Source organism: Melospiza melodia, chromosome 3 (assembly GCF_035770615.1).
Source record: "Melospiza melodia melodia isolate bMelMel2 chromosome 3, bMelMel2.pri, whole genome shotgun sequence".
NCBI classification, from domain to species: Eukaryota; Metazoa; Chordata; class Aves; order Passeriformes; family Passerellidae; genus Melospiza; species Melospiza melodia.
In genome coordinates, this window is record NC_086196.1 from 115,393,819 (window position 1) to 115,408,916 (window position 15,098).

General features: G+C 49.6%; 1 protein-coding gene across 1 annotated transcript; it reads right to left on the reverse strand.

Annotated features, from left to right (window-relative positions):
* Positions 1-1,660: 1,660 nt before the first annotated feature.
* On the reverse strand, positions 1,661-10,917 carry LRRN4 (leucine rich repeat neuronal 4). Its single transcript, XM_063153368.1, has 7 exons — positions 10,702-10,917; positions 10,457-10,562; positions 10,099-10,371; positions 7,926-8,642; positions 6,589-6,793; positions 5,384-5,521; positions 1,661-4,317 (listed from the first exon to the last, which is right to left on the reverse strand). The coding sequence occupies exons 1-7, from the start codon at positions 10,915-10,917 to the stop codon at positions 2,856-2,858; spliced, it is 3,117 nt and encodes a 1,038-aa protein (XP_063009438.1). The 3' UTR covers positions 1,661-2,855.
* Between the last annotated feature and the right edge of the window lie 4,181 nt (positions 10,918-15,098).

The window sequence follows — 15,098 nt, forward strand, 5'->3', positions numbered from 1 at the left end:
CCCAAGTGATCTTCCTCTCAGAGAAACAGAACAGGTGGAACTGCGTAACAGTAAGTGAAGTTTTAGTTATATTTTTTTATATGTTGGGTTTTGATATATATTAAAAATTGTTTCAGAGATGTTTGGGTATTCCAGCCATGCTGCCAAAGGTTGATTTGAAGCTGGAGGTACAAAAAGGATTTGCTGTTGGGTGGAATCAGGAAAAGGGGGAGGAACAAGTGGGCGGAGCAAAGCTGGGCAGCTCCCCAACGTGGCTTTATCGGGAAACTTTCCGTGGTTGCTTTGCTTCCCTCACTGCCCCAGTCCTGAGCAGCTCTCTGAGACCTCCCTCCACTGGAAAAAGAGTTTAAAGAGTTTAGTTGGTCATTACTAAAGTGAATCCTGGTGAAAATACAAAGTGGTATTTTCAAAAAATAGCAAAAAAAAAAAAAAAAAAAAGTCTGCATTTGAAGCACTGATACTTCTCATAGGTGTTAAGTACAAATCCTGTTTTTAACCCTGCTGCTACATCTCATACATTCCCCTTTCCACTTGTGGAAGGGTTGAGTGGCACTCAGAGAGAGGCACTGCCCTGGCTGGGGCATCTGTTCTTCAGGATGGCTCATCAGCTCAGATGGAATTGGGCTGTTTAAGCTGGAACAAGTGGGGATTGTGGGAGCAGGACTCGTATATTTGTGTGGCTCCCACAAAGGGCACTTAAATGAATGGGAGGGTCTGATGTGATCCCTTAGCTGTGAAATTCAGGAGAGGCTGGCTGAGAACTGGTTGGAGAAATTGATTGTGATGAACTTCCTAGCTCAGTGATTACGAGCTGGTAAAGGGTGGTGAGAAATGTCCTCCCAATACCTCACTTTAAATGATGTCCCCTTGTTTTGGACTAACTCATGTTTAAGTTGAAGCAATCTTTATTTTCAGTTGCAGTATTATCTTTTTTCCCTGCCTGTCTCTGGAGCTAATCTTTGAGACAATATAAATTGCTATTCACAAATCTCTTATTTTGCTTTGTTTCTGGTAAAACCAAACACCCCAGCCAAGGTCTCCTAGAGCTGTGCTGTACAAACACAAGGGAATGGATGATCTCTGCCCCAGTTTGGAATCATGACTCTTTGGCTCACTTGCTCACTTCAAATGACAATCATATGTACCCAATCACTGAATCCTTGAGAAAACAAGGAATTAGTGAACGGGTACATATTCCTTGAAATCCTGGCAGGAAAAGCCAGGCCAGAAATAAGTATAAAAATCTAGGTCCAAACAGAGAAAACTCTGAAGTACCAGAATGTGAAAATAAGAGATTTTCCAAGTGAGATGTCACACCATCCTGTCCTCTTCATTTGCATTTCACTTCTATTAGGAGTTTGAGTCGTGGGGCTCAGCCAGACTTGGGGCACACATGGCAGGAGTCTGTGTCTGTCCAGTGATGCTCATTCCCAGAGGACAAATTCCCAGGAAAGGACTGCAAGCCCACAGTGCTGACAAAGGAACAAGCCTCCTTCTGCCACATACAAAATGAAAGCTCTTGGGACATCAGAGAACACAAATCTAACATCATAAAAACATTTCTTTACTACATGTTGAAAGTTCATTCCAAAACAACAAAAGGAGTTAATTTCTCAGGCCAAACATTGTAGATGGTAAAGACAACACCAAGATCCATGTCTTTAACAAAAAACCAGAATGTAGCTCTGTGGCTTTTATTTCAGTAATACTGAAAGCATTAAAAACCCCAAAAGAATGGAACAGGGACTCTTGCACAGTACAGCACCTTCCCCTCAGAGTTCAGGGGGTTTATGCACTGTGTCTGTACAGCAGCAGGAATGGGCAGCTCCTGGAACTGGAGCCTGGGGAAATATCAGGCTGGGACACCTCTGTGGATTCCAATGGCAAACTCAGAGTTGGGATTGTCAGCATTTCTCAGTGTTATTGTACAGAAATTGGCACCCAAGGGTTCATTTGAAAGGTGTCTGCAGAGCTGTCTGCTGCTAGTGCAGGGGATTTGGGTTTTTCAAGCCTCAGCAGCACACACATTCAATTGCTTCATTGCTTGGCTCTTTGCCTCTGTATGAGGTAAATCATCAGCTGCTAAATCTGTAGATGGGACGGATGATTGGGACGGAACATCCTCTCTGCCTAAAATCCACTGGGAAACAAATGTCAACATGTTCCCCTCCCCCTTGTGTGGGTCACTGTTGGGGGCTCAGCTGTGGACAACATCGTAAAAAGTCAGAACCAAAACAATTATCCCTTCCCTAAGGATCCCACACAGTCTGTGACTACAATTAAATTTCATGTTTCTTTTTCCTGAAGTTAGGTTGATCATCTGCATTTGCTTAGAGGAGTTAGATCTGCACAACACCTTGTCACTGAGCCCACTCACTCCTTTCAGCTATACTCCCTCTATGGATAATACCTTTAAAAAACTGAACCCCCAGCTTTGCTCTGTGAATAAAAGCAGAGTGTGTCTTGCTAAGCTTAATGCACCTTGGATTGCAGCTCTCCTCTGACTGTGCTCATGAGAGATACTGGAGGCAGACAGCTGGCCAGGCAGCCTCTCACTGTGTGAAATTCATGCTACTCTATTTGTAGGTGATTACAAAAACAACTTTTCAAGGTTAGTGTCCAGGCTTGCTGCTGCTTAGCACAGGAACAGGAGTCCAAAGACTTTCTTCTGGTTGACTAACTTCATTATTAGTTTTCCTCTTTTTTTTTTTGGTGGTTTTCTCTCCCTTAGAAATGTCTGGGTTATGGAATCTGCTGGTTCATAGTTTTGCTGAAGGACACTTTCAGAGTCTCATAAAAACACACCAAGGTGATAGAGATAGTGAACTTTGACTGTATAGAACAATCACCCAGAGCTAATTTGTGGTTTGCACTTTTAAGGGATAATCAAATGCTGGGTTCTTGTAGGAGACTAAGTGTGTGCCATACTGCTCACTCTGAGGCTTTTTACACGCCTTGCACAGACATACAGACAAAATAATTGTGGTAATGAGAAAGAGTCCACTTGCTGCAGACAGACCAGCAAAAACATACTTGTAGCTGGGTTTTGTTTTAAAGCTGGTGCACGAATTACCTGGAATTTCCTGGCCTGGTGTGGTCTGGCTTGACCCTGCCTCGTTGGAGGCAGTGACACAGATGTGGTAGGTGGTGAATGGCAGCAGGTTGTACAGGGTGTACTGCCTGGCCGTGGGGTAGATGTTGTCCATGACAAACTGCCTGTCCTCGCTGTCTTGGGCACGAAGCATCAGCTCATAGCTGTGAACAACAGAGTTTGGGGCACACCAGCGGATCTGTGCGGAGCTGTCAGTGATCTCAATCACGGCCCTGAGCCTGGGGGGGTCTGGAACCTTGTCTTCCCTGGAAGTGCCAGGACATGAGCACTGGGATATGTTCTGGAGCTGCTTGCACGGCTTCTGCAGGTGCCTGCAGGGATCGTAGTCACAGGGAGCCTGGGCTGTCTGCACTGGGCCTTCCTCCCTGGGCTCGTCATAGTTATAGTCATCGGTGTCGTGTGGGGATGGAGTGGTGGGCACGGCCCCTGAGGGGGCACTGCTCCTCGTGGGGTTCGTCTGGGGGGCACCTTGCCTGGCAGGGGTGGCAGAGGAGCGACTGTGGTGGGTGGTGCTGTGGGGGACTCCTGTTCCTCCAGTGGAAAAGGCACCGGTGCTCTGCTTGAATGGCCCTTCCCGAGGGTGTGTCATTTCAGTTGTTCTGAGCCCTCTCTGGAGCTGTTCTGTTCCAGCTGGACTTGGGGAGCTGTGGTCTGGGGACTGAGCAAAGAACTCTTGGAAAAAAACTGGTAAGGAGGTTACAGATGCCAAGGAAGGGGGACTGCTTGTGGATTCAGAAACTGCCTCCTCCTCGTGGGAGGAACTGTTGGCATTTGTTAGGATGGGCTCTGTTGGGTTGGATGCTGCTGTGCTCCTTGCATCCCTCTGGATGAGGGAGCTGGTGTGGATGTCTTTGGTTAGCATTGGGTTGGATGTTGCTGTGCTCCTTGCAGCCCTCTGGATTAGAGAGCTGGTGTAGGTGTTTTTGGTTGGCATTGGGTTGGATGCTGCAGTGCTCATCACACCCCTCTGGATGAGGGAGCTGGTGTGAGTCAGATCTGTTGTCAGCAGGGCTGAGTCTGGTGTTCCTGCAGCAGAGGCATCATGGCTGGTGAAGCTAAAAGCATCACCCTCAGGAGGGGCTGTGTTTGAGTCGGGCTGTGTAACGTTGCTCTCTGACTGGCACTTGTTGTAGAGCTCCAGCAGTGAAAAAGATGTTGAAGGTCTGCCCGAATCTTCCTGGGATGTACAAAAGGTCTCCCGAGCCCTGCAGAGGGAAACCAGAATAGTCAAGATCCAGGAGAACATTACAGGTTTCTGTTCTCTTCAGGCTGCCTGGATTGGAACTGGTGACCTGCTGTCAAAACCATCTTTATGTTAGTGAGAATGTGAAACCAAAGTTAGATTGCCTTGACAACAGTGCAGGCAGCTTTGCACAGCACTGCCTGTGGAATTTAGCTGGAACTGCTTTGTAAGGTGCAGGGATATCTATGCCCGGGGGGAAGTGTCCTTTGGTACAACAATGGCTGTGAACTTTAGCAAAGGGCACCGGGATTCAGCTTGTCTTAATGGTCAGCAGTAACAGGGGAACACATGCAGGGAGCTGTAACAGGATTCCCGGGATTCCTAATCCATCTGCTTTAGGCAGCTGGAGGTGGGCTGATGCGGGACTTTTCAATGACTAAGATCGAATTCCTTATTTACTCAGCCACTGAAATTCTGGTAAATAATGCAACTGCTAAACCCATCTCGATGAAACAACACTGTCTAATTTCAACAATCTACTTCCCTGCTCTCTGAGAGATTTGATGACAAATCTTGGTGGCCTTTGAAAAGGAAGAGAGACCATTTATATGCAAATATTTCCTTTAACTGCAGCTTACTGTAATTAGTCTGTAAAACTGAGGGGAGCGTGAAAACAATAGGTGAGAAATGGTGCTATTTGCAAGGGTTTTGTTGACTGCCGGTGGTGATGTAAGCTTTGCAAGTAGCAGGGTGAGGAGAAAATAATTTGTTAAAGATCTTCCAAAGTTTCCCAGTTTCTAGTACATCAAGACAGCTCATTTTCTATCGTTAGCTAATATGGAAACATGTGAAATATGGTCCAAAACAGAAAGAAAATATTCTCACCTAAAAGTAGAACCACAGCCAAGAACACCTTATGCTTTGTCCCTGAAAGGGACATTATTTTGCATTTCTACCTCTTGTGGAAGGGAAGAACACACCAGGAATTTGAACAGCTCGGTGAATGGTGGTGAATGCCTGCTCCCCAGACAACTTGCACACTGAGGTTGTGTCTGCAGAGCATTGCTCGATCTCCTGAGCTCACTTACTTTTGCAGAACAACTTTCTGGGGCGTGGACAGCAGCCAGGAGAGCTGGCAGCTGCACAGCAGAGGATTCCCGTGCAAGTTGATGGTGATGCCATCCAAGGAATTGGTGTTCCAAGGATTAAAGGAACTCAGGTTACAGCTACAAGAACACAAATGCAATAATTAAGAAATGCTGAGGTACCTTCCAACGACTGGAGTGTGTTCAGTATCCCTTACCCTTAGTGTGTGTATAACACAAATATTCCCATTTCCCCTGGCAGAGAGCAGTTATTAACCCACCACCCTGCACTCTGCATGCTCAGGAGATGCTCTCTAATTTCTAGGACTTCAATTCCTTAAAGTTTTAGCACTTTGATTTTTAGCACTTTGAACTGGTATTCCTGCAGGTGTTGGAAAGTGCTGTGTAAATGCAGTGAGGCAGTCAAGGGGGATGGAATCCATAGGATTTTTGCTTTGTATGGGTTTATTTTCCTGAAACTGGTTTCTAGGCACAGGCAGTGCTCTAGTGTTTGTTTTCTGATATGCTTATATCTGGGTCGCTATTATAAAAATGTTTCAAAGTGCTCTCCAGATTTTTTCCTTTATGCTGGCTGCTCTGTGTGCACTTCACCTGCTCCTATTTTGATAAATCAGTTTCAGACTTTTGCCCCTCTTAGTATTTCAGGTATGTGAGGTATCAAGAGGTGCTACCCCTAGGATGAGGACTGAAACATGGCTTTCACTAATGATGAACAAGGAGCTCTATTAAAATGTCACACTAAAAGTGGGACAGGGTTTTTGTCTGCTTCTGAGCTGCAGGTTTTGGAGAACTGTCAGCACTCATCCTGGCAGAGCAGGGAACCCTCAGAGACCTGCTTCTCCTCTGATAGGATTTTGCCCTTGCAAGCCTGGTCTTTAGCACAAGCAGGGTTCAGTGGATCTGTGCTGATCCAAACAGCCCTGGGTGAATTCATTGGATGGGGAGATAAGGCAGAGGAGTGGGAACACAATAGATGCAACCTCAAGCAAACAGTTAATTGTGCTGTGAGCCCCAGGCTGCCTCTTTGGGCTGTATCAGCTCTATCAGGCCAGATCACAGATTGTACATGGCAAAGACAGCAAGCCCACACCTCCTTCCTAAATCACCGTTCAATTCAGCTCCCAGGCACCACAGGCTGTGGGGCAAAGGCAGCATTATGTGGGGAAGGACAGAAAAACCCAACTCACTTCTCAAACGAGAGATGGCTCAGGTGAGGAGCACTGTCAAACACCTCTGTCTGCACAAAGCCCAGGGAATGGGAGTCCTGACAGTGCAACTCTCGGAGACCAGGCAGGGACCTGAGGAAGTCGCTGTCGAGGCTTCTTAACCGTGGCATGTTTGTCAGGTAAAGTGATCTGAGGCTGGCCAAGCCTCTGGCCCACTCTGGTCGAACTGAAACAGAAAAATATTTACAGCTATTGCCTGAACAGAGCATTTCTGTGGATTTCTGCCTACAAAAAGGGTTTGAGTTCATAGATATGAAATATCTGTCACCTTCTGCAGCTATTCTCTTTGGGAAAGGAACAGAACAAAAGTCAATACACCAGTGTGTAAACACTCATGCAGCTGCATTTCTGTAATAGTCCCCACAGGTCAGGCTGTCGTAGGGCAGAGGAAAAGAGGGGAAAATAGGACAAAGCTGATAAGAGATATGGAATAGATTTCTTGTTGGGTGAGATTAAATGAACAAGGATTTCTCTGCTCAGGAAAGTGGTCTACAAGGTCCTGACTGGTGCAAGAAAAGCAAATCACTTCTTTTTTCTAGCATGGAAAAAGAGCCAAGAGGCATGAAACTGAAAGGATGGTCTTGTATAATAGGGCCTTTCTGTCCCATGACTCAGTAGGGTAACTCACTACCACAAGACAAATTAGTCAAATTTATGGAGGAAATTTGGTGGTGCAGCTGTTTAATGTGAGTTGAAATGAACCTCTAGCTTGGGGCCCTGGCCCTGGCCCAGGCTGAGAGCAGCTGGGCAAGGCATCTCACATCTGTGTGTCCCAGCACCTCAGGTATAAACTGAGGCTGGCAGGGCAAAAGGGAGAAAACGTCCTGTGCATTGCTCGGGGCAGGGATTGTCCCCCCCTCAGCGGAAGTGTTTGGGCTGTGGATGGCACAAAAAGCCTCTCTGTGCTACTGCATTGCGGCTCTGAGAGCTCAGAGTGGCTGTGGGGACAAAGAAAGATTTCAACAGCCTGTCTGGAAAGGGAAACTAATTTCCTCCTGTGCTTCCCAGAGCTAATCCCGGGGCTGACAGGGAGGTGACTGTCAATGGCAGACAGTGGGATTAGGATGGAGGTGGGTGACTACCCTGGGACAAACCCTCCTGTCTCACAGTTTGGTCTGTGCCCTTCCTTTGGGAGGCTGCTTTGCGTGAGTGCCTGCAGCAGCTGTGTGCAGCTTTCAGTGGGGGGTGTTCCCCTGCACTCCAGCTCAGCCAGGATGGGAGCCATGGTCCCAGCATGGCTTCTGCTCCCCCGGCCTGACCCAGCCCTGTGCTTACAGGGGGAAACCAAAGAGACTTACTGGTCTCAAGAAAGGTCCTGCTCAGATCAAGCACCTCGATGGAGTTCCCAGGCCTGTCCATGGCCTCGTGGGGATCTGTGCTGATGGCAAAAGCAGAGTCCCTGATTCCCCTGCTGTCATCCTGCCCCAGCAGCGTCACAGAGAGGTTCAGGACCTGCAGCTGAGGGTAGCAGGAAAAAGCCAGTGGCTGGATTTCAATCAGGGGATTGCCAGCCAAGGACAGCCACCTCAGGTTGGGCAGGGCAGAGCCGAGGCAGGATGGCACAGATGACAGCTTGTTAAAACTCAAGTCCAGCTTGAGGAGACTGCTGAGGGTTTCAGATCCCCACCTCACTGCCCAGAGGTGGTTGTGCCTCAGCGAGAGGACACGCAGCTGGGGCAGGTTTGCTATCTCTGTGCCATTCACCTCCTGCAAGAGGTTATTGCTGAGATCCAGGCTCTGCAGGGCCTCTGGAAGGCAGACTGGGAAAGCTGTCAGGCTGCTGTTGGTCAGCTGCAGGGTGATCCAGGTCCTGTTCTTCTGATCCTCACAGGACATGCTGGTGAGATTAACATTCTCCCAAGTGTCCTCCTGAGCCAGCTGGAAAAAGGTGGTGACATCCCTGGAAGCTGCTCTGCTCACAGGGCTGTGTGCTGTGGTCCCCAGCAGCAGAGGGAGGATGAGCAAGGGGGACATCATCCTTCTCCAAGGTGCCTGTAGTTTGCAAGGTCTGTTTCCTTTGTGTTTCAGGGAGGGGAAAACAAAACATCGACATTTAGAGCTAAATTAAAATCCCTCCAGTCATCTACAAACTATTTAAAAGAAAAACGGTTTATAAGCCCTTTCCTATTATATCCAGACAGGGATAAATGATAATTAATAATGAATAGCTCTTCTGTAGTTAAGCCTAAGCAAACATGAATCCTTGGGGACAGAAGTATCATGCAGTCTTAGTCTAAGTGTGCCTCCAGTCGTTCATGCAGGAAGCATGAACCAAGCTGTATCCCACACCTGCCCCTCAGTGCCAGCAGGCTGTCCTGCACTGTGTCCACTTTGGGCGGCCCAGTGGGGTGATGCCCAAACAACCGGGTCCAATGTGCCTGTGGCAGGGAACTGGTTCCCATGAGGCTGTGTAAAGCAAATGAAAGATCTGAGGACAGAGGAGAGTTACCAAACTTTAAAACCCAGAACCCCAGACTGGGCAGAGTTGTGTGGAGTGGGCAGGTATTAGTGCCTCTCCTGTGTCAGGAAGGACTTTCCTTTCCCTAGCAGCAGCTGGAACAGAAAACCCAGGGGCTTGTGTGGGCTCTGCCAGGGCGGTTCTGCCCCGTTGTGAGGACAGTGCCAGGGGGGACCCACAGGGATGTTTGGGCTCCCGAGGAGCGGGCACTGCCCCCGAGCCTGTGTGCCAGGCAGGGCTGGGCCTGCTGTGGGTGAGAGGCACAGGCAGGCTCTGCACGGCTCAGCTGCTGGGAAGGGATGCACTGAAAATGCAGCTCCCGAACCACATTTCAGTGGAAGTGGTCAGAAACTGAATATGCTCCTGGATCGGGGCCCTAAAGGCCTGAGCGCCAAGAAACATGTTATTTGGCGTTACAGCTGCCTCCGTGCTCCCTCCTCCTCCCACCCCTGCTTTGGTCTTCGTAAAAAAAACCAAAAAACGTCCTTAGCGCCTTGTGCGAGGTCCCCACAGGTAATGTGTGTCATTAAGGAAGGAATTAACCCCAGCCCCAAACTCGTGCTTTCCTTGTTGAGTTGTCTTTTGTGCTTCCCGGCAACAAAATGATTTCTCGTCCAGAAATATATTACAGTGTAGGGTGGTAACCGAAACCCCACGGATTATGAAATATCTCAGACTTATTCCAAAGTTTAATTGCTCCTCGCTGTTCCCTGAATGATGCCAGGTCTTGCCCAGACCGTTATCCTTTGCTGCCATCCCAGGTTTGAAGTAGGGACCAGCAAAATAGTGCGCACCGGAGCACCAATTAATGTGTTGCGTTTGCCTGTGTCCTTTTCGTCAGGCGGAACCGGGCAAGATCCGAGCGGCCTCAGGGCTTCCCGGTCACCGGGGCCGCTGGATCTCCCGCTCCGCAGCACACGGGCAGGGAGAGGATGGGAAGAGTTGGGCTGCTGTATTCCAATCTCAGATTTAATGTTAATCCTTGCCTCTAAACCGCACCCGCTGGCACGTACCTGTCCGACAGTCCCGGTGCCTCGTGCCTCGCTCCGAGCGGCTCCGGCTGCTCGGCCCGGCTTTTATAGGCTCGGGGTGACTCAGCCGGCCCCGTGAGCTGCCTCTCTCCCGGCCCCGGCTTTCCCTGCTCCCGGCTCTGCCCACAGGCTCGGGCGAGGTCTGTTCCAGGCTCGCTCCCCCGCATCCAGCTTTGAGAGGGGGCGGCTCCGGGCAGCTTTCCCCGCTCCTTGGCCCTAGCGGGAGGTGGGTGGGAGGGCTCTTATTTCCCAACACTCACGCAGGGCTGCTCCTGTCTGTCTTTGTCTGAGCAGAGGGGGATAAAGGGAAAAGATCAGTGTCAATAGTCCCGACTCTCACGTCTTCCACCGACGGGGGGAGGTAGGGGAATTGTTGTGCTCCTTTGTTGGCAAGTCAGGATGATGTAAAGCTGAGGCTCTGCCTGCTGACATGAGCTTTGGTCTCTCTTTAGGCGCCAGTGAGGGGCTTCAAGTGTTTAAATTTCTAAGACTCTTGCTCTTGGGGAGTAAATTCTGCAAAAGTTCACGCAGGACAAATTACTTTCTAAGGAGGCCCTTAGGATATGTCAGAAGTGAAACTCTCACCTGCTCCTCCCGCAGAGAGGAATTCTCTGTGCGGATGGAGAGGGCGTAGGGCACCTCACTCCCCGTGTGACGAACTTTGGGAGGCCTCTCCTGCTCCCGCTGTGCGTGGGCTGCGTTCTCTGTCCTGCATCTGTGTACCACATGGCTTGGGACAATTCCCTTCCCGCTACTTCTCTCATCGTTTGCTGGATAAGTAAAACTGACAACAGAAACCATCTCCCACTGAGGGACCTGTCCCGAGCTGGGCTTTTCAGCATTCCCACAATTCTAACAATAATTAGGTCGAGAGCAGAGAATAAAGTCAGGGAAATGATCCCAGAAAGGGATGAGTTGATGGAGATTGTTCCAAAGTAAAAGTTAAGAGTGGTTGTTCTGTAGCTACTGTAGGACAATTAATTGTTAAAATTTCCAAGGAGAACGGTAGTCAGTGCTTTTTCTTTATCGGGGCAACAAAACAGATCCCTGACATGAAGGCAGCACCGACCTGTAAACTTCGGTGCTAAAGTGCAGATAAAGGCCTTGCTTGCCCAAAATCGTTCACTCTGCAAGCACACATTAGGCAGACCTTATCTACTGACCGTGTGGGTCATCGTGAGCGTGGGGAGAGAGCCTTGAAAACCACCAGAACATCCACAGAACACAGATAGGGGCTTCAGTAGGACTCTGTGGAGCCATGGCGTTCCCGGGGAGGCCAGCGAGGTGCACACGGCGTTCCCGCGGAGCGCCTCTGGGGCAGACGGATGGTTCCCAACGAGGGGCTGATCCCACCATTGACCCGGGCCGGGCGAGCGGGGCAGGCACGTGCGGGCCCGCAGGTACCTCCGGAGCTCCGGCTCAAAGGGCAGGGCGGAGCAGGTTACAAAAATCTGAAGAATTTGGTACAAGGGCAGGAAAGCCCAGCTCCAGGCAGGCCGGTGGAAAGCCTGCCTTCCCTCTGGTTTCACAGAGCTGCCGGCTGCGGCACTCCTCTTTGGGAAGCCGAGGAGCAAGGAGCTGGCCTGGCTTTGCCCTGGATTATTAAATTATTAAGTTCTTGTGATTGCTGCCCTTAGCTCAATATTTACAGACAGTGAATTTTCGTTGCTTATTTTAGGGTTATTTGCTGTCTTATTGATTTTAATATTTTTCAAAAAATACTCCAGGAAACTCGGGGAGCCAAAAGCTGCTTTAATTTTAATGAGTTGATCCTTACTGACTTCATTTTGGAGACTGAGTTGAGCAGACTGGGAAAGCTGCTGCTCGTTTTGGTGAAGGTGGAAGGGAGATGGAGGTTTTCTTTGCCCTGAGGCCCTTGATTTCTGAGTGATACAGAGAACCTGTTGCAAGAGGCAGAGCGCCCTTGGAAAATGAGCTTTGGTTATTTTTATTTTCCATCTTTGTTTCTGCTTTTTTCGTTGGCCAGTTTTTGTGGCAGGTATTGTATTTTCCCAGGTCTTTGTTTAGCTGCAAAGAGCTAATCTCTCATAATCTGAAATATTTCTGCTGTGGTGCTACATACAGGTACTAGTGGAGGTTTCCCAGGGCAGGCAGCAGCCCTTGTTCACCACTTTCTTTGAAATATCTGCTAACAGCAGGCAGAGATTTCCCCTTTGTGATTCACTTTGGCTTGTTCTCGTGTCGCCTTTTATTCTTTTTTCCGCTTTTCTGAGAGTTTCGGTGACACCCTGAGGGAGCGTTAGCAAGGGCAGGCGTTCCTGTCAGCCTTTTCACACGGGCCATGCAAAGGGAGCTGGAGCAGACGCCCCCTCCCCGGGGCGTTCAGGGCTGCACAAAGCCCCTCTGCCCGCAGGAATTCTCGGGCTGAGCCTGCATTCCTCAGTGACACCAAGATAAGCAGAGCACCAGAAGGTGAGGATGGTACCAGGCTGTAAAGTTTAAGAGGTGAATGTTTCTTACTGGCCGTGATCCAAGTGATGGTTAAGAATGAAAATATCCTGAAAAGCAAATCTGGAGAAAGGCTTTTAAAGGCAACAAAAGAACTGTTTCACGGGTCTGTCCACAGAGCAAGCACAAGCAAGACATTTTCCTACAGAGAAAGGGGAGAGAGTGGAAGAACAGGATTATTTAGCCTGAGGTTTCAGAAAACGATGGGGTGTGTGTCTCCTAACCCAGGCCGAAGGCAGTGGTGAAATCCCCAATGGAATTTGATGTAAGAGCAGCAGGATCCTCTGACATCGGCAGTGCTTTACCCTGACCTGGCTTGGGTGTAGTTAAGCATCGGGTGCAGAACAGGGTTGCAGCTGAGAGGAAATGCTAGTTTCCTAAAGGTTTGTTTTCATCTAATAACATTCCTTCCCAGGATTTCATCTCTGTATTGCAAAACTTCTGGGGAGACGCCCCTGTCCTGCTTTCACTTCTTCACTCTTTCACTCATTCTGGGAAGCCTCTCCCACATCTGTGCAATTGATAACGTGGTTTGTGCAGCCCACCTGCTCTCAGCCCTGTGTACAAATAGGTGGGATGAGCTCATGGGAGCCGAGGGTGATCGGGGTATTGCACAAATTGGGGAGGGTATGGAAGTCAACGTGCTCTGAGGGAATGTCCGGAGCCTGGTGGGACGTGCTGGGTGACATGGCTGGGATGGAAGGTGACTCCAAGCCGGGGCTGCTGCAGGTGTCAGGCACAGCAGGCTGGGGCAGGCCTCCTCTCAGGTGCTGCCTGCCACATCCAGCCTGGAATTATGGAAGTGCAGGAATGCCCTGGGTCCTGCCTTCCCACTCCAACCTCTGCAGGAAGGAGTCTTCCCACTGAAACCTCTCCTCTTTGTAGGAAGAGGAGCTGCAGTCACATGCAGCACTCAAAGCAGCTGGATAAAAACAGCTTCCTTTCCCATCTATTGTGAAAAAGCCTTGCAAAGTGAGTGGGGCAAGGAAAAGCTACAGCTGAATGACCTGAGGAAATACAGAGAGAGGGCATCAGCAGGGGATCACTCTCTTAAACCTAAAATGGCAAAGGATAGGGCTTCCAGCCAGCCAGGATGAGCTGGCAGAACTCCTCCTTGCAGAGCAGCAGTGAGGGATTCAGTGGAAAGGCAGTGACACATTGGGTAAGATTGAAGGAGGGGCAGGAAAGAAAATGGAAATATTTGCTAGTTTCTCTGAAATCCCAGCAGAGACAGCTTGCAGTGCAAGTGAACGTGCTTGTTTGGCAATGGGATGAGCCACACTGTGCTAATGAGAGAGTTCTGCTCACATTCCCCGTCCCTGCATTCCTGTGCTCAGGTCACGTAGGCAAGTGGCAGCTCCAGGGCCTCCCTGCAGCACTGGGGACAGGCTCTGCTCTGAGTGCCCACCGGGCTGTGCCTCCCAGGGAGCAACCACAGCACTGGCACTGCTCACTGCCAACGAGGGGCTCTGTGCAGCCATGGGCAGCATCCTCACTGCAGAGCCTGACTGGACACTCATCTGGGGGGCAGCTCTCTGTGGAAGAGGTGCTGGCACTAATATGGGCATTTAGCTCTCCCATGGCTCCCTTAGCAGGCTTTTAATATGGCCAGTGTTTGCACTTGGGTGGATCTCACAACGTGAAGAAAATACTTGGCTTGTGTCAAGCAGCTGACAAGCGGGTAGGTTCTAATCTGAAGGAAAACTGGATGGTCCCTCAGCTTGTGCAAGAAGTGCTGAGGAGAGGGAAGAGCAGAGGGCTGGGAAGCGGGCTGTAATTTTTTATTTTTGCAAAATGTAAAGCTGAAGTTTAAACTGCACAAACTGGGAGTGATTTCCCTGAAGCCCATTGACAGGGGCTGGGGAAAAGCAGAGAACATGGCATGAAAATCAGGGCTCTCAGTTTCCAGTGATGTTTGTGAATTTATGCAGTGGTTTCTGCAGCCTCCCTTTATGATATGACACCACCTGTCCATTGTATTTCTTTAGATATGTGGAACCAGTTTTGGTTTGTCCAGCAGTTTCATGGATTCTCCTGGTTTCACTCCGTCCTTGCTTTACAAGGTAGTATCAAATTTCATTCACTTCGGTGGATGTGTGTGGCTCCTTCCAGCAGGCAGAGCTGCTGGCTGCAGATCTGCTTCCTCAGAGCCATCCTCAGCTCCTCTGGGAAACCTGTGCCAAGGCCTTTCCCCCCTCACAGGGATGAATTTCTCCCCCATTTCCAATCCAGCCCTGCCCTCTGTCCGTGGAAGCCATTCCCCTTGTCCTGTCACTGTGTGCCCTTGGCTAAAGTCCCTCTCCAGCCCTCTCACAGCCCTTCCAGGGGCTCTGAGGTCTCTCCAGGCTGAACACCCCCGTCTCTCAGCCTGTCTCCAGAGCACAGGGGCTCCAGCCCTCCAAGCATCACTCTTGGCATTTGCAAACACGTGAAATAAAACAGGCTTTTCAGAGCCTCACATGGACAGCTTAGCTCAATGAGATGTCACAGTGAAACAGTAACAGAGACAGAAA

Bases quoted from the DNA above. Each gene is read 5' to 3' on its own strand.
- LRRN4 (XM_063153368.1), bottom strand. From the start codon at position 10,917: ATGGTTTCTGTTGTCAGTTTTACTTATCCAGCAAACGATGAGAGAAGT. The intron at 10,372-10,456 runs GTGAGAGTCGGG...GCCCTGCGTGAG, and splicing joins TCCCCCCGTCGGTGGAAGAC to TGTTGGGAAATAAGAGCCCT. The intron at 8,643-10,098 runs GTACGTGCCAGC...TGAAACACAAAG, and splicing joins GCACCGGGACTGTCGGACAG to GAAACAGACCTTGCAAACTA.